The following is a 24,170-nucleotide window of genomic DNA, read 5'->3' as shown; positions in this document are numbered from 1 at the left end:
ATATAGAAGATTTGGTGCGTAATCCTATGACATAAATATACTTCGGAAATAGAAGTGAAAATAGAAGCACATTTCCCTATGATGAGGACGCCCACCGCTCACAAATTTATTGATTAATTTAATTTTGTTGTGGAGTGTATAGAAACTACTTTGGTAACATCACCATTGTCTGAAATCTTTCAAGTGTGAACAGACCCTAAGAAAAACTAATCCTCAACACAAGGCAAGCTGTACCCCAATCCACCTGTTTTATTACAATATCCATACTAGTTGACAGGTACAATAACATTAATGACATAAATGACCATTACAGAGAATTGCCCTGAAACCTCCAAATCCCATCGAGACCATTAAAGTTTACTGTGACATACTGACCAACTTATCAGACAGAGATTTTTCAGACGATTGTATTTGATGTAAAAAAGTGATTGATTAATGTTTTGCTAAATGTGTGATATGTATGTGATTGAATTAGAACTTAGTAGTAATTGTTGACAATGTGTTTAATTATTAAAGTTTAGGATAATATACATTTTATTGAACAAATATTTATCATCGCAAGGTTGATTACCAAGATAAGTTTGAATTTATACTTGTCATAATGATGATATCTAACAAGTTTGAAAGTACTTGTTTATTTTGTTCTTTTATAACATGAATAAGGAAAGATATTCTCCAACAGCATACCTGCCAACCTTTGATAATAAAAAATCAGTATCAAAGCCACGAGGGCCCCGAACGGGTCGCGCGCGAGATGGTTTCCCCCTCCCATGGTAGGGACTCTGCATTTTCTGCATGTAAAATTAGCATTTCTCTACCCCTTTTAAAGCAAATTTACCCTATTTACCATACCACAGGATGACCTACATGTAACGTTAGTCTACTTATATGTAATATAATATCATTTGTCAATTAAACATTAAAACAAAGGTCTTGAAGATATCACGTTTGTGACAAAAAAATACACCCAGTTTCATTCAGGTGTGATTTGTTTTCATTGAAATCTATATAGACTTAGGAATAATTTAATTTTTTAATAAATTGTGATGCCCTCTATTGTTGGAAAGTTTCTGGAAAGATTCTCTTTTTAATCAGAAAAAAAATAATTTCAAGAATACAATTGAGTTTTGGGCCAAGGGATATTTTGTATCATTAATTCAGATTCAAGTTGGCCTACTGTATTAAAAACTGAGTGCAAAAAAATCTAACATTTATTTATCATTTATATCAAGTCTATCATATGCATCAAAATAAGCCAAACATTGTCATCTTATTCATGTTTATATTTCACCACACAGGAGTAGTGACTGAGGACAAGGTTATATCATAAATTTTATTAGATAAGTGCTTGTTGGCATAAGAAAGCAGATTTTCAGCCATGACAAAAACGGAGCCGAAGCTTACGGCGGCATACGCCCGACCCGCAACCACCACTGCACTTGCGGTGCGCCGGTGAGACTGGGAGGCTGAGGCGCAGCAACTCGGGCGCCGGGAGTTTAGGCAAGCGAAGCAAGTAGATTTGGCGTTCAGCTCCGATGGCTCAACTTGACTCGAAAGTTGATAATTTCCTTTCTTTCTCACAAATTTGACAATTATTCGAAAAAATAAAGTACAGATCAATTTCAACATTGCGTAGGGATAGATCTAACTTGAGTAACTGCAGCAGAGCCTCCCCATGTGCACGGTGCGGCCGGCCGAGCGGCCGGGTAATTTAAGCAGCCGGTCAGCAGACTCATCAATGATATTACCAACACACTCTAGACACCAAAACACGACTCATTCACTAACTCATTCCACAATACAAAATCATCCGGCGAAAAGGGCAAAACCTCGAATAAAAAGTGAAATTTTCTTACTAAATCACCATATTTCGCGTCAAAAATATCACCATCGTTAATTCTATACATCGTAGTTAGGAAACAAGGGGTCTAAAAAAGTGAATTTTTCACGGTTTTTCCGATGTTCGTGGATTTTGAAAACGTGTCCTCACTGAAAACTGGCACTTTCGCGAGCCGATGTCAGCCGCCATTTTGTTCCGGAAGTCAACGCTAATATCGGCCGCGCGCTGCTCGTAATTTTCACATGCAATTGCAATGGAACTGTGCACTTAGCACTTAGCCGTGCGCTCCAGTTGTTTATGCGTTAGTCGTATGTTACAGCCGCTTATGCGTTAGTCGCATCATACAGCCGTTTCAATAATTTCAACACTATATTGATTGACCCAAAAATCAGAATTTCGGTTTAAAAATTCGGAATTCGGAATGGAGGCTAAAAAATCGGTATAATTCCGCCAAAATCGGAATGGTTGGCAGGTATGCAACAGGATAGGAGTGATAGTAATAATTGAGTTCTATGTTGATTGCTTCATTTGAAGTACATATTAGGCCTTCCTAACATAGAGAAACTGTCATTTCTAGAGCGCACCTGTTTAACTTTCCGCTAATTATCATGTTGATCAGATGCTAAGATTTATATAGCATACATAATTTTCTTGTTATTACTGTTATTAATTAAACTAGTTTAGCTTTTCAGTGATTTCAAAGTGCATGAGTCTGCACGAGTTAATGTATATACTGTAGTATCATTATTGGTTGATTAGTTGATTAATTTGCTTGTGTGTTACTTTATTTCAATATATTAAGTGAATGTGTTCGATGTGTTAGTTATATCTTTTAGTTGAAATTAGTTAAGATGTAGAATAACTTTAATCCTTTTAAGGTAAATAATGAGTATGAGAGCGAGAGTGAAAGTACAGTGGACAATTGAGATACACTATTCTGGTTTCACTCACTTTTCAAAATAACTTTTGTAATCTAATTGTATACATTTTTTCCCTAATGAGGAGAGGAGCCTCATTTTTCAAAGAAAGGGGATGTTATGTAGTATGTATTTAACTTCCTGTTTATCCTTTCAGTCATTCACCCTCACTTGTTTACAAACTCCCCCAATGTCATCTAAGAATTCCCAAACCCCCAATACCATTTAACTCCTAAACCTTGACCATTATAGGACCAACCCTCAGTGACGTCAGCTAACTTCAAGGAAGAAGTATGACTCACTCTTCCAGCCCTAGTCACTTGCACAGAGCATCACCACACCCCTTATACCAGAGAAAGTTTGATAGACAGTTACCTGTAGACCAATCAGATCGAGTTTAGAGATCACTCCCACCTTAAATTGTTACACCCCCAAAACTAATGATATATACAAGAGAGAATATACTGTAGAATACTAGACGAACACTCATCCAGATAGACTGACTGACTTCAAGACTTAGATGTCCATCCAGTATTAATTTAAGTTCACTTTGAATCTCAACCTGATACTTCTAAATTATTTTATATTCATCGTCTCCTGATATACTCTGAATCTTCATGTACTTTGAACTGTAGCTGAATATTGATGATTAAATACTCATGTGATTTTGAACGTATAACTTTCTCCAAAGTTTCCTTATTACGCTTCCCTTCAATAATCACAGATCCGATCCCAACACAACACTAGGGTTTAATTCAAAATCTGGTTTAAAGTTGTGGTTTAACTATGGTTAGCCAATGGTGACATAAATCTTTAACAGTAGAGGTTCAATGTATCAGCTCATTTGACTCTCAAGTCATTCTTAGATAGATGTCTTCATCATCAAAGGTTTGGAAAGGTCACACTAAACATAAGAAGTATACCATGTCAATAAAATTGTGACATTTTTAGCCTCCCTTAATTTTAGCACAGAGTTGGACCATGGTCTAAGTTAAACCAGAATTCAGAATATGGGCCCATGTTTTTTTTTTTCTTTAATTCATTGGTGTTGAGAAAGGGGGGCATTAGTGAGAAATACCAACCTATTGATGCCGGTCATCTTGGACGAGACCACATTGACCCATGACCTGAGAGAGATCTGAGAGAGCTCATCATGCGTGTAGCAGTGACTGGTAGAAAGGAACCGAGATCTGTTCTCATCGTATGACATGTGACCCGGCAGACCGTTGGGGGAGACGAGACACAGATTGTTGAACCTCAAGTGGGGGCTGGGAGAAAAAAGACAGCATGGCAACACATATATTATAAAACATTTACAGAATGATTCACACATGATAAATTCCAAAAGAGGATAATCATTTATCTAAATATGACATTCATCGAAAATACAAGAACATTTAAGAATATACAAATTAATGCCAAAAATATTAAAACCAGAGGCCTGCATTCTGAAGTCAGGTTTAACTTAGACTCCGGTCTAAGTCTGTGCTAAAATTATGGGAGCCAAAAACTTTTTAAAAATCTGTTTACATTGTATATTCCTTATGTTTACTATTGCTTGCATAATGAAGAAAAATACTTCACTTATCATTCCCAGCAGTTATGAATGAATTGAGTGTCATGTGAGTTATTAAATTGAATGTGTACTAATAGATTTGTGCCCCGACTGGCTCTTCATAGTTAAACCACAACTTTAAACCAGGGTTTATTTTCAACCTGAGTTCAGAGAACGGGCCAGAGAATTTATTCATTTTCCATCACTGTGATGTACCTATACTTATGCTTTCATAATAATTCGATTAAAAAAGAAAAAGATGATTCGATACCGTATTTAGATTTTCTTTATTTAGTTCACATGTTTGCTAATCTCAAAAATAGATTAATTTCCCTCCATTAATAAAACAGGAAGGGTATAACAACATTGCTTTCTACCTTTCTTTCATTATCAGTAGACATGCAGAGGTCAGAGATACACAATAAATATATTTACCAGAATGCGAGTGTTTCAAGGAAAGCGATGCCTGTATCCGATGCTCCAACCACAACGATGCGGGCATTGATCGTGACCTTTGGTTCTAAGGTCAACTTCCTGTTGATGTGACTCAACGCATACATCTCCTATGATTAAAAAAATATAAATAATCAATGGAAAGTAGATGTTTTACATTATGATATCATCAAAAAGTATTGTTTTGAAAATTATATGGATACTAGTACATGAAAGACCATATTTTTAACATGTTCGCCAATATTTAGTCATAAACTCACATTACTCCAGAATCTTTTCATTAAGCACACTAAAGAAGAAGAGGTTAAAAATCCTAAGTCATGATAGCTATAGAGAGCATAAATTATTCAAGTCTTCAAGTAAACACTTGTCACAAGTCCTTCCAAAAATACCTTCTCTATCACCCGCCCCCCCCCCCAAAAAAAAATATGTCTTATCCTAGCACTCTGTGAAACTCAAATATTGTGATAGACAAGCTACAGATTAACCCTATCTTAACTGGGCTATTTTGGACCAGTATATACTGGGGGGGGGGGGTCAATTTGACCCCCCCCTCAGATCTCGGCCGCTGATTGCGCAATCGCCACGACAAATTTGCAAGCGCGTAGAGCCGGATTTAAACTACAGGAGTGTATAGTAAAATTTTCAAAAAAAAAAAAAATAAAATAAATCCATTGAAACCAACAAAACTAAAAATTTATGATTTTTGGTTGAGAAAAACACAATTTGCATTGACTTTTTACACGGAATCACGTTTTTGAGCAATTTCTGGTCTGACATGCACTTACAAAACGTTGCGTAATTTTGGAGCCGCTTACCCCAGCGTTGCAAATTTTGTCTCAAAAGATGCGCAAGACTTGAAAGTAAAAAGTCAGTGAGCGGCGCAGTCAAAAAAATTCGTGCGACGGCGTAGTGACAAATTTGTTGAGGGGGGGGGTCAAATTGACCCCCCCAGTTTAATAAGGGTTAATGAACATCAGGTAAGGGCATTACAATATTCATCATCAAATAATTGTAAAACACTATCATTGATTATGGAAACAGGAAAATAACCTTGAAGGCCCTGTCAAATCGTTCCATGCAAGTCTTGCAGGTGAGTTGCAGGCAATCACCAGCAACTCATCCGCAGCAATCACCACCAACTCACCCACAACAAAGGTTTTAACATGTTCAAAACTTTTCAAATCAGACTTGCGTGGGCTTTCATGGACAACAGCGTGTGAGATGCATGCGAGATACTGTCAATGCGGGCGACCTGCGGGTGACCAGAAGGTCGCAGAAATAGTTACGTGCAAGGCTTGCACGGAACAATGTGACAGGCACTAAAGAAGAATGCAGTCTACGATCAATTCTCGCTACCCCAAATAGGAACAAAAATCTCATAATGCGCGAGACGAGATAATTTTCACCCCGTCGGGTCGTCATCACCACTTCCGGTTTAGAGTCATGCTCGCGCGAGGTTCGCGATACTGAGTTTTCCACCACGCTGAAATCGATGCCAATCGTAATATGTACAGAGTATAATACTTTTTATTACATTTGGTCAGTTTTTATTCCATTTGAATTATAAATAAAAAAAAATATATATTTCACGTGAGAATAATTTTTATTCATGCTTTTATTTGGTTATAAAAAAATCAAACAAATAATATCTTAAAATTTTGCATTTAGCGACCGGCCTGACATCACGATCGTATTCAACTAGACACTAAATACCGTATATTCAGCATTCATTTCGTTCAATTTTTCGTCGACCACAAAATGGATAAAAATCAGTTTCGGAACTTAAAAAAATCTTAACTGACAGATGAATACCATGCAATGGAAAGCGTCAGGCAGAATTAGTGACTTTAGCAGAAAAGGCTGTAAAACTGTTAGTGAAAGAGAGGGTTGTGATCACGAACTTTCCGAGCGAAAGCTACGTTGTGTTGTTGAGCATGACGGCACTGTTGATCTAAATGGCAAATGCAGTGCGTTGGACTTCCGAAAAGGAAGTTGTAATACCGAAAAAGCTATCCCATAATGCAATGCACGTTACAGGGATTTTCCCGGATCTCGGCGAAATCGCTATTTGGGGTAGCGAGAATTCCCATATTTTTCTGCAAATTTTGAAGAAAGTTGAATTCTGACTGACCTGTTCTTTGATAACTCGTTTTGAAGGAGCGTTCTGACCTAGCTCCTTAAGTGGGTACATGATCTGTCTTCTAGCTCGGACTGGTACCATGAAGTTGAGACATGTGACCAGAGAGTGCTTCATGTCATCCTGATAAGAAAGGATAACCATTCAAATATCAAATGTGCTTTAGAAAACCAATGACACAACAAAAATGATCCTCTATCCATTCTGATAAAACAGCAAAAATAAAATAAAAATGTATAAAGACAATTAACGTTCCACAATTAACTAAAAGAAACAATCAGAAATCATATACTTTTCCCCAAATTCATACTTTCGGTATAAAGAGTAATGAAAATGATAAGAAAAGTGTCGCTAAGGCAAGCACATAATACGCCCGCCTGTAACGCAGAAAATTGAGTTATTGGTCAAGCAAGAAAAATGGAAGGTGGCAACTTCACCTTTGACCTTCTGACCTCAAAATCAATAGAATTCCTAGGATCCATGCTAGTATCATACACACCAAATTATATGAGCCTAGGTTAAGTTCAACTGAAGTTATCGCGTTTAAAAGGACTGCAGAAGGGTAAGATCTAATTATCTCCAGCTGAATAATAGCAAAACTGAATTCAAAGCTCTCTGTTCTTCTGCCCGCCATCTGCAATCAATATCACATATTCAGCTTAATGTGAATGGTCAATGCATCCCCTTCTCCACTAAAACTACTGTTCTTGGAGTATGCATTGATAACATTTTCACACTGTCTGCTCAAGTAAATCATGTTGTCCGTAATTGTAATTATTATCTCAGCAATTTGTGGAGGATTCGTAGATTCATTGATCTTAAGACATGTCACCATGCTGTGCGAGCACTTATTCTTTCTCGGTTAGATTACTGTAATAGTTTATATACTGTTTTGTCAGCTAGAGAAAGACGAAAACTTGAGGTTATTCAGAATCGTGCCGCTCGATTAATTTTTGGCTTTGGATCCCGAACTCACACTACACCCCTACTTAAGGAACTCCACTGGCTACCTCTTTTCCAACGTATTCAGTTTAAAGTCTGTTTATATGTATACAAAACTCTAAATCATCTAGCACCTGAATATCTTAATGATACCATCAAATTATACACACCCTCTCGTGATCTTTGTTCAATCACTGACACATTCAGACTTTGCATTCCCTTGTCAAAACTCTCCTCTGCCGAAAAACGGTTTGCTGTAGCAGCTGCCAAGACTTGCGAATACTATCCCTCTTTCAATAAGAAATGCTTCCAGTGTTCTTGGCTTCAAATCTTCCCTTAAGACATACCTTTTTCCTCAATAATTAATTTCCCTTTTTATCTTGAATATTGTAGTAATTATTGCAAATGTTAAATTGTTATTCCTACATTGTACGCGCTATGGTACTTTTTGTTTTTAGCGCCTCTAAATACCCATTATTATTATTATTATTAAGATGAAAACATGTCACTGTGACCTTGACCTTTGGACCTCAAAATCAATAGGCTTCCTGGGATTCGTGCTAGAATCATGACACCAAATTATATGAGCCTAGGTTAAGTTAAACTGAAGTTATCGCATTTACAAGGACTTCAGAAGGGTAAGATGAAACCCTGTCACTGTGACCTTAACCTTTCACCTTTTGACCTCAAAATCGAAAGGCTTCCTGGGATCCATGCTAGTATCATACACATCAAATTATATGAGCCTAGGTTAAGTTAAACTGAAGTTATCGTGTTTAGAAGGACTGCAGAAGGGTAAGATGAAAACATGCCACGGTGACCTTGACCTTTTGACCTCTGCTCCTAGTCAATACAAAATGTATGCATGGACAGTTTGGAATATTTGGTGGATTTGCATAATAAAACAAATTGGTCCATATTCTGAGTCCAGTTTAACTAAGGTTACGGTCTACATGTAAGTCTAAGCTAAGAATATGGGATACTGCAAGTGTCAAACATTTGTTTACCATATGCTTCTTGTGAGTTTATTGAGACCTTTCCCATGTTTTAATGCTAAATACAACTATAGCATTTATCATTTCAAGTTGGTTTGTAATGCTTTAAGTGACAAATATGGTGATTTACTGATCATCCAAGTTATGGAGATTTGCATCACACCTGGCTATCCAAAGTTAATCCTCAAATTTAAACCATGGTTTAAGTTAAACCTAATTTCAGAATACTAGCCATAAGGGTTGAGAATCTGATAAAACATTCATCATTTCAACATTTAAACAAGCGTTATAACATTTACACAAGTGTTATAACATTTAAACGAGCATTATAGATACATACTGAATAGGCAGGAAAGACGGGATAGTAGAGACACGTATGGTGACTCTGTCGTAGGATCTCTTTCATGAAATGCTTGGAGCGATGCTGAAAGATGGGGTTCATGGCGAAGTGATGGAGGTGACCGTGCTCATCTCGTCGATGGTGGTTGAAGTAGATGAAGTCCTCTATGTTGTAATGGGAGCGGATGAACTCGATGTCTTCCTCCGCTCGCGTCAAGGCCACCCCCACCACCTGGTTGTGACAGGTGGCCACGAAGGCCTTGATTGGGGTGCCATCCTGGATAAAAATGAACAAGATGGGGCAAGGTGCATTATCTGCCGCATGCATTTACAGATCAATCATTTCTTGTATTATATTCAACATGCTAAAAATCTTGCTACAGGATGAACTCGATGTCTTCTTCCGCTCGTGTCAAGGCCACACCCACCACCTGGTTGTGACAGGTGGCCACGAAGGCCTTGATTGGGGTGCCATCCTAGAAGTAAAGAAGAAGAGAATTGTCTTTATATCACTACTTTTTGATTTCATAGCCCTTCATAACCAGGTGCCAAAACATATCAAAGATAGCCTTGCTTCCCATAGAGCATCTCGCATCTCTGTTCGTCCAGACCAATTTTTGCTTGCCATTCCAAAGACCCATACAAAAACAGGTGATTGTACATTTGCTGTTACCTCATCTAAAGAATGGAACAATATCCCCACTTTCGTTAAATCATCAAACTCTACAGATCAATTTCAGACATTTTTGAAAAAAACATACCTCTTTTTTTTCGAATTAGTCATTTCCTTTTTATCTCTTTTGTGTATGTATTGTGATTATGTATTTTGATGCTTATCGTTCGTAAATGATAGAAGATATTGAGCATGGGGAAAAAAGGCCTTGAATTATCTTGAGGGTATTAAAGCAGATACGAACCAAAAGTGCCATCTCAAGCCCTTAACTACTCATACTTGGCCAGTTTCCTGACCCATAATGCTAGTGTAGTCTAGTAATATAGACCCACTTGAATGATAACATGCTTATTAACTACTCAATGCATTTATACTGCAATAATTATGTTACCAAGTATCAATTACTTTTCCTCTCAAAACATTTTAGTTTCTCTATACAAATACAATTATAGGTCAATCTATTCTCTGTTGTATTAGTAGATATCTGAAAACATACATTTTTAGACTATGTATTTATAACATACAGTCAATGAGAAACCACACGCAGTTCACTCCCCCTTTAATCAACAAGTTCTTAATCGGCTACTTACTTCATCCCTCCTGGCTTTGTTAAAGCGATCAAGATCAGAGAGCAGGATCTCCTGATTGAAGATTCCATCCACCAGGGTGGTGACGGCCGGTACGTCAGAGGTACAAGCAGGGCGCACCGCAAAGGACTGGAGCAGCCCCGCCCGATGGAAGAGGTACAGCTCCTGGGATAGAACACTGGGGCATTTGGGGGTTACACGCTGTGTGAAAACAAAACAACATATAATAATAATAATAATAATAGCCAATTTTTATATAGCGGTTTTCCCAGAATGGCTCAAAGCACTTTACAGCATATTATTACCCCGGTCATTGGATTCATTTCAATCCCGCACGAAAAGTGCACAATCTCCACTCCCTGGGGAGTATTCCTTGCATTCATCGCAGCCTCATTATGGCGCTGGCAAAATCAAACATACAATATCTTTCGCATCCTACCAGGTACCCATTTAGCACCTGGGTCAAGAGTGGCAAAGTGTGGATTAACGTCTTGCCAAAGGACGCTAGACCGCGGTGGGATTCGAACACATGACCCTCTGTTTACAAGGCGAGAGTCAGAACCACTACACCACGGCTCTTCCACATATCAAGCTTCTTAATAATGATCTGGGAAGGAAGATCTTCAGGTTATAGTTATTTTTTTTTATCGTTTTCCTTTCTCAGCATCTATATGACTCTCCTATCCCATCGCTAGTATTTATTATTTTGTATGTTTGCTGATTATGCCAAACAAAAGAACAGTAATATTCAATATTTAATGCTCACAACAAAAGAAACAGATTAAATATTGACAGAACCATCTGCAAATTTCTTGACATGCAATCAGACAATTATAAACAAATGTCTTCCTAAGGGGGGGGGGGTGTTGAGGGATAAAATGAAAAAAAATGTAGACAAGTTTATTGATCAATTTTAGCGATCTGAAGTCAGATGGTCTACATGTTGGCTTATAAGGTATTTAATAAAACAGGCAACTTTGGTTTGTTCAACCAAAAGGGGAAAAAAAATGGTGGAATAGGGATGGGTATCATAATCTTAACACTCACCACAAAGTTTTGAAGTAGAGGGAATTCTGGGACCAGGTGAGGCACGGTGAGAACACAGAAGTCTTTATCAGGAAACAGGGAGAATGCCATGGGAAGGAAGTCTTGAGACCTGAAAAAAAAATTGAACGAAAAGATTATTTCATATAAATTTGAAGTTAAAAAAATAAAAATAAACTAAAGACTCAACATATTCCTAGTACAAATGTAATTATTTTAGTTCTGTGCTATTTTCACAGATATTTGTATCACCTGCAACATCACATGCATATGCACTACTGATATACTACACCCATCTACCACCACAATTATCTGTATCATAGCAACCTAAATGTCTATTTAACAACAGAAACTAAATGTAGTAGTTTTACAGGTATATCTTCTTTATTATTGATTTATATATTTCATGTCATTTTATTTCAATTTTTACATTTTCAATGCATTTCTCTTGAAACGTTTGATATTACTCTCTTTGACAATCAAGACTTGAAAATTACAACTTTTTAATTTAGTAAATCATTAATGCAAACTATTTCAGGATTATTTGCCATAATTTGAGTGATACATCTTGTATGTTTTAGACATTTCCGATGAAGACTTATACAGACAAAACCTCCAGGACTAAACCAGTTTCTTGTATCAGTCTTTTTTTTAAATCCATCACATATTTATTCTCTACAAATTGAAAGCGTATGTTTAATCACCTCATTTCATATCGTTCATCAACGCAAAAGAGCTGAATCGAGAAAGCATTCGCTGGTCCACAGTAGGTCGGCTCAAAGCGAGGCTCAGGAAGCGAGGGTTCAGGGGTCACGCTCAGCTCAGACGGAAATGCTTCTTCAGCGATGTCATGATTAGATACTATGGATCCTGACCTCTGAGTTAGAAGACAGTAGTTGGTTAAAGAGATCAATTCAGATAGTAGATAAATTCTGTGCTGAGCAATAACAGACACAGTAGCACAGCCCACATGCACACATACACTCATCAATTTCCAGAATGCTTTTTTTTACACTTCTAGGAAAATTAATAATAATAATAATATGTCCATTTATATAGCGCAGTTACTATGTGCATATACTCAGCTGCGCTTTGATACTTGGTATCATATTATGACCCCGGCTGTAGCTGAGCCGCCATGTTAATAAGCGCTAAAGCGTTCAAGGAATAAATCCTACCGGGTACCCATTCACCTCACCTGGGTCGAGTGCGGCACAATGTGGATAAATTTCCTGCCGAAGGAAATTACGCCATGGCTGGGATTCGAACCAACGACCCTCTGTTTCAAAGTCCGAAGACTAATCCACTGGGCCACAACGCTCCACGAATGAAACTGATGTCTAATCATTTTAATAGCAGAAGCACGTAGTGTCACCATGTCTTTGCCCTGGGTTCTGCATCCTGTCACACTTATGTGAAAAGAGACCATGGACAGAAAATTGTACTGTATTTTGACAATTCAAACCACATAACCTGTGAATTTTAGCTTTGTTTTTTTGTTATCCAATAGCAAGAGGGATTTTTTCTGTATTTTCAGTTCATTTATATGGTCTAGTACCAAAATGTGATGAAAATGAGTGCTCTTGTAGGAAAAAAGTACACAACTCTCCTTAAAAAAAGGGGAAAAATACAGAACCTATCATTAATCCAGTTATTGAAAGAATGACGGAATGAAAAGGAAAACATGCATGTGCTCCCATGGGTTGAGAGAATCCACAGTAGTGTACAAAAGCAAGCCTGCAAAACTCCAGTTTGATAGTTCAAGTTCAAATATTTCAGCATTAAAACAAAATCAATCACTTTGTTTACTATTTCCGGAGCAATTACCTACCTTTGACACTCCTGATTTGACAGATTCCCTTTCATCTCTGTCACTCATCACTGATGCAGAACTGTTGACAAAAATAAATTTTACAAGTTAGTCATTTCTTTAATACTTGACTACAAACAAAATAAACTTGTAAAGAAATCTGGCAAAATATATCTTTAAGAAATGAGGTGTATATTCCCCCTAAATAGACATTCATTCATTCATTTTTTTTTTATTCTGGCCGAAAATGTTTAGCTGTAACAGCTTTTAAGACTGGGAATGCTATTGCTCTTATTTTTTTTTGGTTAATTTATCTACTGTTTGTATGTTCTTATATTTTGTAAACATGTATATTCAGCGACTGGCTGCCAATCATGCATTGCAAATAAACCATTACTATTCTATTCTTTTTTCCTTCAGCAAGAATTTTTTCCTCTATAATCTATTTCTCTATATTTCTTTGAACCACTGATCGTTAATGTACTCATGTAATGTACGGTACTTTTTGAAATATGGTGCTTATAAATATTCATTGCTATTAGCGGTACATTCGAATTCAAGCAACAAAAATTAGGGTTAACATGAAACAAGGGGGCAATAATTGCTGCTAAAAGATTGTTTCAGTTCAAATATTTAATTGACTACATGTAAAAAAATATTGAAAAGAACAGTATGCTACCGAACAGTATGCTATCTATCTATGAATCCTATCCATTAGAAATGAATCCGGACTCGTACATATATTTCAAATCTGAAACTTACCTTTTCATATGGGAATCACTCAGTTTCCTCTCAATATGTAGCTCTGATTCTGTGATACTCCCTGTGAAAACCAAAACATCCCCATAAATATTTCTTACTATCATCCTCTATAAGAACTATTATATTAGTCTTTCACAGTAGATTATCTAAAATAATAATAATATAGGGTATTTATATTGCGCACATATCCACCTTGTTAGGTGCTCAAGGCGCTCCTATATTACCCGGCTAAGCTAGGCGTTCATAGCGCACACAGCTTTTTAAGGAATTACTTCCTACCGGTACCCATTTACCTCACCTGGGTTGAGTGCAGCACATTGTGGATCAGTTTCTTGCCGAAGGAAATTACGCCATGGCTTGGATTCGAACCCACGACCCTCTGTTTCAAAGTCCGAAGACTAATCCTCTGGGCCACAACGCTCCACATATGAATATATGAAAATATGAATGATCGATCAATCTTTAATTGAACCGGCAGCCCAGGACTATTTACACATTAAAAGGCATTCATAAATCTACAGGATTCAAAACATGAATATACATAAATATATACTCTTGATATTCAATTTATGGTATGTATTTCAAAAATGTCTATTTTTTCCCCCATTAGCATATGCACTCTCATGATCAATTAAAGCCAAATAAAAGAATGACTAATTTTCATGCTCTGTAATGTCTACAAACAAAAGTGAGATGATGATGAAGAAAAACTAACCAGTAGCTGTTGGGGGTTTGTTGAGGGGCGTGGCAGCTGGCTTAGGGGTACCCTTCGCTGGTAGAGGGGTGCTCTTGGCTGTCACGGGTGTGGCTGTCTTAGCTGGTACGGGAGTAGCTTTTGCCTGCTGGGGGGTCTGAGTAGGGGGTTGGGTTGAGGGAGTGGGCTTGGAACCACTAGAAGGTCTATCTGCTGTTCCAGTATCTCCTGTGTGAATGATTCAAAGTTAAACATGATCTTATGATATTTTTAAATATCTTCAATCTTCAGCTTAAAGTTAAAACATAGTCCAATCATTAATGTGAAAAAAAAATGTGTTACCAAAAGTGACATACACTGTTATAAATGACAGCACGACAGTACAGTCATAGGTATACAGACAAGTTGGGGTAAATTAAATCGAGAAAGGGCAAAAACTTGCATAGGAATATAATTTCTAAATCATGAAATTTAGTTTACAAATAAACACAATCTGAAGAAGAAAATCAGGGTAATGAAACTCATGTTACTCATACAAAAGAGCATATATTTCAGGTGAAAACTAATCAGTGCCCATCAAGACTTTTTTTGGGGGGGGGCCCAAACTAAGGGCAAATTTGTCAAAATCTCAATTTCATAATTACCTTTTTTGATTGACGAAACTGAGCTTGTTCTCGAAAGAGGTTTTTCACTCCCTGCTTGGCTGCCAGAAACCATCTCATCGTCAACAGCTGTCTCTTCTGAAGAAATGAGAAAAGAGGAAGGATTGAATTTTTAGCAAAGAAGATATACCTGTCTGTTTTTTTTGTTTTTTTTTCAAAAGAAATGTCCTATTATTTTATGAATTTCTATTCATCTGATCTACTATGAAATAAAAAACTTACATCAGACATGCCAAGTCTCATGCATTAAGACTCTTGCTCATCCCCTCAAATCTCTTTCTCACGCATGCATCAGAGCCTATCCCCATATACTTACATTATACACATTGCCTGTGATCCCATGCCACTTCATGGAAAATCTCATGCATAGCTGATTTATGGATTTTGCATCTTTTTAAACATACCATTTTCAATATAAGCCAACTTTCATCATCATTCATTCATTACTTAATATATCTTTCTAACTATTCCTCTACATATCTACTCATCTTGTCAACTATCTATCCTATCTATCTATCTATCTGTCTGTCTGTCTGTCTGTCTGTCTATCTCATCTATCCTATCTATCTACAGTTGAGTCCAAAAGTTTACATACACCCATTGAAAATTTTAATATATCTTCAGAAATATAAATACTACCATGACGAATTTGGTATCAAATGAAAGAGCGTATTAAGCTCTTTCACATGATTGGGATGCCGTTGGGATTAAGGTATATTTCAGGTGGAATTTTCTTTGAAGGAAAAAGGTAATATTCATGCCAAATGTATTCTATTGTTTGTTATTATATTTTCAAACATTGTTTCATAGAAATACATAAATGTCAAATCTATGATTTATATTACATTTTCTATCATGATATGTCACCACTGAACAAAAAAGTGTAATCTAAAATGTTTGTGTTGAGAAGTATCTAGCACAAATATGAAATGTTTTTGTAAAGTTTTTATTTTTAATTTGTTTAATCTTATCTGTCTGTCTGTCTGTCTGTCTATTTATCTATCTATCCTATCTATCTATCTTATCTATCTTATCTATCCTATCTATCTATCCATCTATCATTGGTACCTACCTGGTGGGGGAGGTGTTGGGGCCTTGAGGATATCGTCTGGATGTGGTTTCTTCAGACCATGGAATGGACCCAACTCAAAACATGTATTTAGGAGATCAACATCAACATCCGTTGACAGACTCATGAATCCAACAGCAGTTCCTTCATTCTAAACAAGTCAAGGTATCAAACATAACTGGAATTAAACAAGTGTATCATTTGAAAACGTGTGCTAAAATGGTCAATGAAGACATTATAAACATAGGTAAGTTCTATATGCTATAGTTTCTGGAATTAAAAAACAAATGATAATAAGAATAGGGGCTATTCCACGGTTACTCACGTTACATTTGGAGACACCTTGACTCATACTTGGAGCTGTAACTCCATTATTATTGATAGGAACTAAACATCTCCTTATCACAACAAAGTACACAGTCTGACTATCCTTTGTATAAAAACAAAACTTGGGAAATTTTATTATGCTCCTGGCAAATCTTTGGAATGTGTCGGTTACTCACGTTACATGATTTGGACATGCATAAAATGAAAAGTCGACATAAGTGAAAAGTCTCCTCATACAAGGCTTTTATGAAAGTTGATTATATCCATTTCTAAGAAGTATATTAGGGAGACAAACTTTGTACATAATTAAAAAAATAAAGAACACATGGTTTTTACTTGGGGTGCAGATAATATGGTTACTCACGTTACAGTTACTCACGTTACATTTTGTCCATGTATGGTTAACAACACAAATGTCATTAGAAATTCAATAATGTGTGTAAAATTCATTGCTAGGAACATCAAAAAGAGATTTTATACAAAAAATTGGAACAATTGGAGCTTTATTAGGGAGTACATGTAAGAGGGAAAAGTATGATTTTGCTTACTAATTATGCATAAATTAGCATAATTGCTTAATACCAATTTGCATAAATTACTGTATAGTATTGTAGATTATGTCCAAGACAACCTGCGTGCAAATTTTCGGCGTGATCGTGTGGCCAATGGCCGAGATCTCAAGGGGGGCCTGGGAGGCCCCACCCCCCCCCCCCCCCGGGCCATATTAACTCCCAAAATACCCCAGCCTACATGTAGATAGGGTTACAGGTAAGGACATTCAATGTGTTGTTCGAACACTCTTTAAAGTTTGGTTAATTGAAACCAAGTCTTACTAATGCACTCTCACATTGTGAATACTTCTACTAATATTCAATTTTTTGTGTGATTGTATGACCACTGATATTTTGATGAACAAAGAGTAACATCAAAGAGGTGTACCCTCATTTTGCTTTTAATTAATCAAAAATAACTTCACAACTCACCATGAGACTTAAAACTTGACATCCCACAGAAAATGTTACCTAACTGCATAATTTTTACTGGTTACTCACGTTACAAAGTTACTCACGTTACAGTTTTTCTTCATCATTTTTATAAAAAATTGTACTTTTTAATGATTTTGATAGTCATCAGTGTCAAAGATTGTTTGAAGGAAGAGAATTTAAAATCCCACCAATTAACTGTGAAGAATTTTTCTCTCAGCAAACAAAGTCAGTTTTTTCGGTTACTCACGTTACATCACCTGAGCAGGTTGCAATATTCATTTTTTGAATGAGTACTACAAATTTACTTGAAAAGCTGTTGTGTATTTTAGGTAATTTGACTCTTCTAAACTTCAGAAATATATAAAGTGGTATGTTGTTGCAATAACAAAATGGTAATAAGGCATATTTCATTTTTCACTATTTTTCTTGTATTTTGGTACAGAATGGAAGACACAAATTTTGACCATTTTTTTCCAAAGTATACATATGAAAATAAACTTTTTATTTCTTGTTCCTGAAACTATCATGCATGAAGGACTTAAAGTATTAAAGAATTCAAGAAAATATTGAATTTGAATTTTTAAGCTCATGTCCACCAACCTGTGGAATTGCCCATAGGCATTTGTATAGTACCATCTATCTAGATATAATCTTTTAACTTTATAAACTTTTATTGTTACCCTGCTCCAGCTGCCGTACCAGCGCTTAGTGCATTCAAGGAATTTAATCCTGTCTGGTACTCATTCATCTCACCTGGGTTGAGCGCTGCACGATGGGGGTAAATTTCTTGCTGGAGGAAAGTATGCAATGGCTAGGATTCGAACCCACAACCCTCTAATTGAAAGACAAGATTCAAAACCACTAGACCATGACCGCAGGAACGTATAAGTAATAGAGCCATTCAAATATTTTTGGGGAATATGCAAATGGGATAAATGCATACCTCTACAATTATTGCTTGGTTATTCTCATCTTGAGATTCTATTAATTCAGCCAAGAAGTAGCTTCCATAGGTTGTATTCAGCATATCACTCTGACGGTTGAAGATTGGCGTCAAGTCATCATGGTCTTCAACTCTGAAATAATAGGAAAAAGAGATAGACAGCTTTGTCACAATGCTAGTTTTGCTTGCATCAAGATATGCAAAGTATGTAAAAACATGACGTAAAAGGGATTTAAATACAATGATGCTAAAATAAAAGAGATTGATGTAATTACAGACAGAGATGCAACTTGTAATTTGTTGACAAAGGGTGTGAGAAATATTTGAACATACAATTTAACATTCAGATGCTCAAATGAGACTGATTATAATCTATTCATCTTTAATAGAACAATCAAAATGAACTTCTGAAGTCTCAATCAGTCTTGACATGGCTATAAGGTGAAGTCCACCCTGGCCCCTTTTTCCTGCCACGTTCACTTCAGTTTCTTTACTTTGAAAATCTGAAAGAGGTATTCAAAAACAGGGGCAATATCACGACTGTACTGACTAAAGTTTTTGATTAAAATATGGGTGGAAGCTTGCTACTCATGTAGCAGAGTTTCCAGTTGAGGTCATATTGAATGCAACTTCTTAAATGTAAAACTTAACCGATTCTCATTTTTAACTTTTCCTCTCAAATTTTGGGAACGCATTAGATGTGTAAATGAAATATACTTTTTAATGAAAAGTGATATATTACCTTGCTTTTCTCACAAAGAGCTCCGGACAGTGATCATGTCGATGGCAAACATAGACAGTGTATCCCTCGAGGGGTTTGTTCTCATCCTTGAGGACCATAGGACTGAAGTTATCTCCTAAAGCAGACTCCGGAGCTACACCAGTAGGTAACACTACATACAGGAAGTGGATGTCTGGCACGGCATTGAATACAGTCCTGGAGCAATACAAAGGCATATATAGTCAACGAAGTGATGAAACTTAAAGGACAAGTCCATCCCAACAAAAAGTTGATTTGAATAAAAAGAGAAAAATCCAGCAAGCATAACACTGAAAATTTCATCGAAATTGGATGTAATGTAAGTTATGACTTTTTAAAGTTTCGCTTAATTTCACATAACAGTTATATGCACATCCTGGCTGGTATGCAAATGAGGAGACTATGATTTCAATCACTCACTATTTCTTTGGTATTTCATTATATGAAATATTCTAATTTTCTCCTTATTGTCAAGTGAAAAAAAGACTAATTCCTCCCTAAACATGTGGAATTAGCATTGTTTAATACTATAGATATGGTTCAATCTTTGTTAAAGTGAGAGCAGACTGAAATACCGCTGTAAATGTGGCCCCTCATTGAGTTTGTGTCTCAAAATTTACCTTTTCAAAAACCTAGAAATAATAGAGATTAAATCAGCCTGGAATTTCACTTGTAAAGAGAAACAAAATGTTTTGACGGAAATGTATTTATTTGGCTACTTGGTAACAATGCAACAGTGTCTTGTTGCATAAAAAGTTACTATTATGGTACCATTCAATGGGAACTTTGCTGAAATCCTTGATTTTGATTGGCTGTTGATCAGCGTCATCATGGTAATTACCATTGGATGGTAACTTTCATGCAACGGGACCCAGGTAGTGAATGTAATAGTGCGTTATTATTCAAGTGAGACGATATCAGAAGACTAAGCTTCTCAGAATGTTGCAGTGTGGGTAAACTTTAAAGCATTGATTTGAGTAGTTGAGGACTTGATGTGGCGCTATACAAGCATGCTGGTTTGAACTGGCTTTAATATAATAATATAATTTTGCATTGCTAAGAATGGAATATACTGTATATATGTATTTTTTTCTTTTGAAAAGATAGGTAGTAAACCTATGGCAGCTGTGTTTAATGGCTTTGCTGAAAAAAATGAAACTTTACGAATAACAGGGTTTCATTATACATCTATCCTCAATAATAATGATGATAATAATAATAATAGGCATTTAAATAGCGCCAGCTATCTACAAATAATCTGTTCCGGGGTGCATTATGTATAATTATTATTACCCCCAGCTTTAGCTTGAGCTGCCTTTCAGCGCTCAGTACATTCAAGGTATTGATTCTACTGGGTGCCCAGTCACCTCACCTGGGTTGAGTGCAGCACAATGAGGGCAAATTTCTTGCTGAAAGAAAACACACCTTGATTGGGATTCGAACCCACGTCCCTCAGATTGAAAGACGAGATTCGTAACCACTAGAGTACCACGCCCCCACATCTTCCATTCTTTCACTACAGCTCCTTGATTTACATGCATTCTTCATTAAATGATAGAAGGATGTATTAGGTAATGTATCAGAAAAAAATCAAAGTGAAAAGAATACTGATATATATCACAACTCTTTAAAGGTGAAACATATGTCCACATAATTTGGAAAATGCTAGGTTAAACAAGTTAAAGTATCCTCAATAACAGGTATTTTACAAGAGAGGCTAAATGCTTTAAAATGATGAACTTACCTAATGATCTCTTTAGCACTCCCATGGGCAAATGCAGGTTTGGCCACAAAGTAATGTAGAAACAGTGTGTTCAAGGGCTGTGAACAAAATAACACACACACTTCCCTAATGAAGTATCATCATGTCTTGCAGATAACTGGACATATTTCACATTTAACTTTATTATAAAAAAAAAGGATTATTGGCAAATGACTCGAAACATAATGCTTCTGTTAACCACTGGCACTTGGACATTTCACGAATATGATCATCAATTCAAAGCACATACACATTTCAGACACATTCCCAATATATATATCTAATATATAAATGGTTTCATTTCTTTGAGAAAGATCTGGATATCCATCATTCACATCATCATCAATACATGTATATAACTGTAAGCACACATAAACCAAATAGTGAAGAATTTTTTTTGTGAGATAAATTTGCTTGAAGTAGGCACTGGTATAATGAGATAAAACAGATGCTTAATGAACCATTCTACATCAGGCAATTTTGTTTTATTTTGGGGGCTACTTTTTTTAATGAATTTCTAATTCTGCAACCTTGGATTAGCTTTATTATTGCAATGAATGGAGATTTCCAAGGCTCTTTTCTGAGTTTCTAGGCCTCTTTTGAGCTTTTTGGTGGCAAAATCGCCTCAAGCCCCCGTGTAATTTTCTCCATTTTACACCACGTATGATGAACTTACTGTGCATGCTTCTGTATCATAGTATGTATTGAGCCATTGTTGCCATTCCCCGTGATCTACAGAATCCACGTTAGGATAGTCAAAGAACGCAGCATGGGCAAGGATGTCTTCTCTTTCATTGTTGAGGGTCACTGCCAGGACTGCTTTTTCACTGTATGTGAAGCAAAAATGTAATGTGAAACAAGAATGTAAGTAAATAAAGTATAATTCCTGTCTGACATCTTCACAAAATAATGAAATATGTGAATGCAAGTTGTGTTCAGAAATTCAAATGTATACAAGATTTCATTCATTTTGTTCCATTTTCTCTCAGATTATTCCCATTCTTTTCAAGGCCATGAAATTTTACACCATATTTTATAATTTCTTTTATTTTAATGGACTTCAGGTACTGGTACATGTACAAGATAACACATTCAAAGCTTGGTCTGTTGAAGACTATTATGGAGCAATAGATCAATGAGCTCAATGATCGGATATTTTACTGTACATATAATAGGTAGTAGTAAACAGATAATTGTCTTTCTGTAGAATTCTTTATCAACATTGACATTCTCAGACTTTCCCCATCAAGGCTATCAGTTTCAATATTGATATTGATTCCCAAGAAAAGCCATGACTGATGATATTTCTTAGTTATTGTGTGTGGCTTCTAATAAAACCCAATGCATTGTAATAAAGCTTTATTCCTTGTAGCACTTTGAGTGTCAGCACCTTGGAAGAAAGTAAACAAACATGTAAACCTACCGATCGAAACTGAATGAACAAAATAAAAAAATCACTGAATTTATTTAACATGATACAATGTGATAGCACTATACAAAAACATACATCATCATTGTTATTATTTTTATTATTACATTCATAAATGTGAAATGCTTACATGATATTCACAACATCCACCAATCCGAACTGTGGCTGAGTTGATTTGGTAACCAGCTTCAGGATATTTGGAGCATCAAGTGATTCTGTTCGTCTAGCATTGATCACTTCGGTCGGTCCATCTGCTGACTGGACAACAGTAGCCATTTTTACTTTTTCCTGCAAGACTAAAGAGATTCAGATTGATTACCAGGTGATAGCTGTGTAGGCCTATTCTATGTGTCACTGAGAAAGGAACATAAGTCTTAGAAATAATTCTAGTCTATTATGAGAATGAGGAAACCCATCGTTATTTTTAGTGAACACACGTTGTCCACAGCTTCAAGAATTTACTAACAAAAAAAGTTAAATATTAGAGATACGAACGAGTGAAATTAAACTTCGATGCTGACCCACCGAAACAGGGCATGATCACGCCAACCAAGTCAAAGAACATAATTTGGATCTGAATAAATATAACATCGACTCCGACATGAGCTGCTTACGTACTGGATCATGATGGATGCTACTTCAGGCGATAGTTCGTATATAGGCTCCACTACGCTTCACTAGCTACTGCTACCCTCCGCTATATTACCTGAAGGTTCAGGTACATGTAACTGTTAGGTGTAGCGGAGGGTAGCGGTAGTGAAGACTGAAGTGCAACTTAGTGGAGCCTACACGAACCATCGCCCGAGGTAGATCTAGACAGTTGACGGTTGACGGCTGACGGATGCCAATGTTTTTTGCCAATATTGGCCAAATTGGGGGATTTTTTTTTTTTGAAAAGAACTTTCTCAACATTAAAGTTTAACTGATGATAATTTCATGATTTTGAACCTCCCCTCCCGGCTCCCCTGCCCCGCCCCCAGTCGCTCTTCTTGACCGGTTTAAGGGATCTTAACTTGGTTGAGCTCTGCGGCCTTCTCAAGTTAGGTCCTTGGCCTGGGTGGGAGTCGCACGATCACGACACTCCAATGGCATAGACAGTCCAGACACCAGCAGCGGCGGGAAGCAAGCACACGCGCGGTCACGGGCCCCGACTGGCACTCTCTGAGACTGTCGACGCGACGTCCACGGTCGGTTAATTCAAACATTCCATTCTTTCACAAGGTTTTTATTCACATTTATTAATATTCAAAATCACGCATACACAAACAGAAATCAATACACAAGGACATTATATTGAATTCATTATATGAAATAACATACACACCCTTATTCTTAACTTCTACAAAATTGTGTTCGATCCGTGAAAAAAAATTAAAGGGTGAGATCTAGCATATTTTTAGCGGCGGTAGCTCTATGGCAACAAAACTCTTAATTATGTGACTAAAAAAATACAACTACATATTTAAAAAATAATAAAATCT

General features: G+C 36.5%; 1 protein-coding gene across 2 annotated transcripts; it reads right to left on the bottom strand.

Annotated features, from left to right (window-relative positions):
• Positions 1–1,056: 1,056 nt before the first annotated feature.
• Positions 1,057–24,110, bottom strand: LOC129264377 (cilia- and flagella-associated protein 61-like). Of its 2 annotated transcripts, none has more exons than XM_064102756.1 (18): positions 24,014–24,110; positions 22,820–22,985; positions 21,937–22,087; positions 21,243–21,319; positions 19,481–19,675; positions 18,739–18,871; positions 16,486–16,633; positions 15,396–15,491; positions 14,773–14,979; positions 14,058–14,118; positions 13,317–13,377; positions 12,190–12,362; positions 11,489–11,597; positions 10,445–10,642; positions 9,183–9,458; positions 6,900–7,028; positions 4,748–4,875; positions 1,057–4,025 (listed from the first exon to the last, which is right to left on the bottom strand). In XM_064102756.1, exons 2-18 carry the CDS (start codon positions 22,963–22,965, stop codon positions 3,797–3,799), a joined length of 2,517 nt encoding a protein of 838 aa, XP_063958826.1. In that variant the 5' UTR covers positions 22,966–22,985; positions 24,014–24,110; the 3' UTR covers positions 1,057–3,796. The 2 variants fall into 2 exon arrangements, with proteins under 2 accessions (XP_063958826.1, XP_063958827.1); XM_064102757.1 differs by having other exon boundaries at positions 22,820–22,977.
• Positions 24,111–24,170: the final 60 nt, after the last annotated feature.

Source organism: Lytechinus pictus, chromosome 7 (assembly GCF_037042905.1).
Source record: "Lytechinus pictus isolate F3 Inbred chromosome 7, Lp3.0, whole genome shotgun sequence".
Classification (NCBI taxonomy): domain Eukaryota; kingdom Metazoa; phylum Echinodermata; class Echinoidea; order Temnopleuroida; family Toxopneustidae; genus Lytechinus; species Lytechinus pictus.
This window is presented reverse-complemented; position numbering and strand designations above follow the sequence as displayed.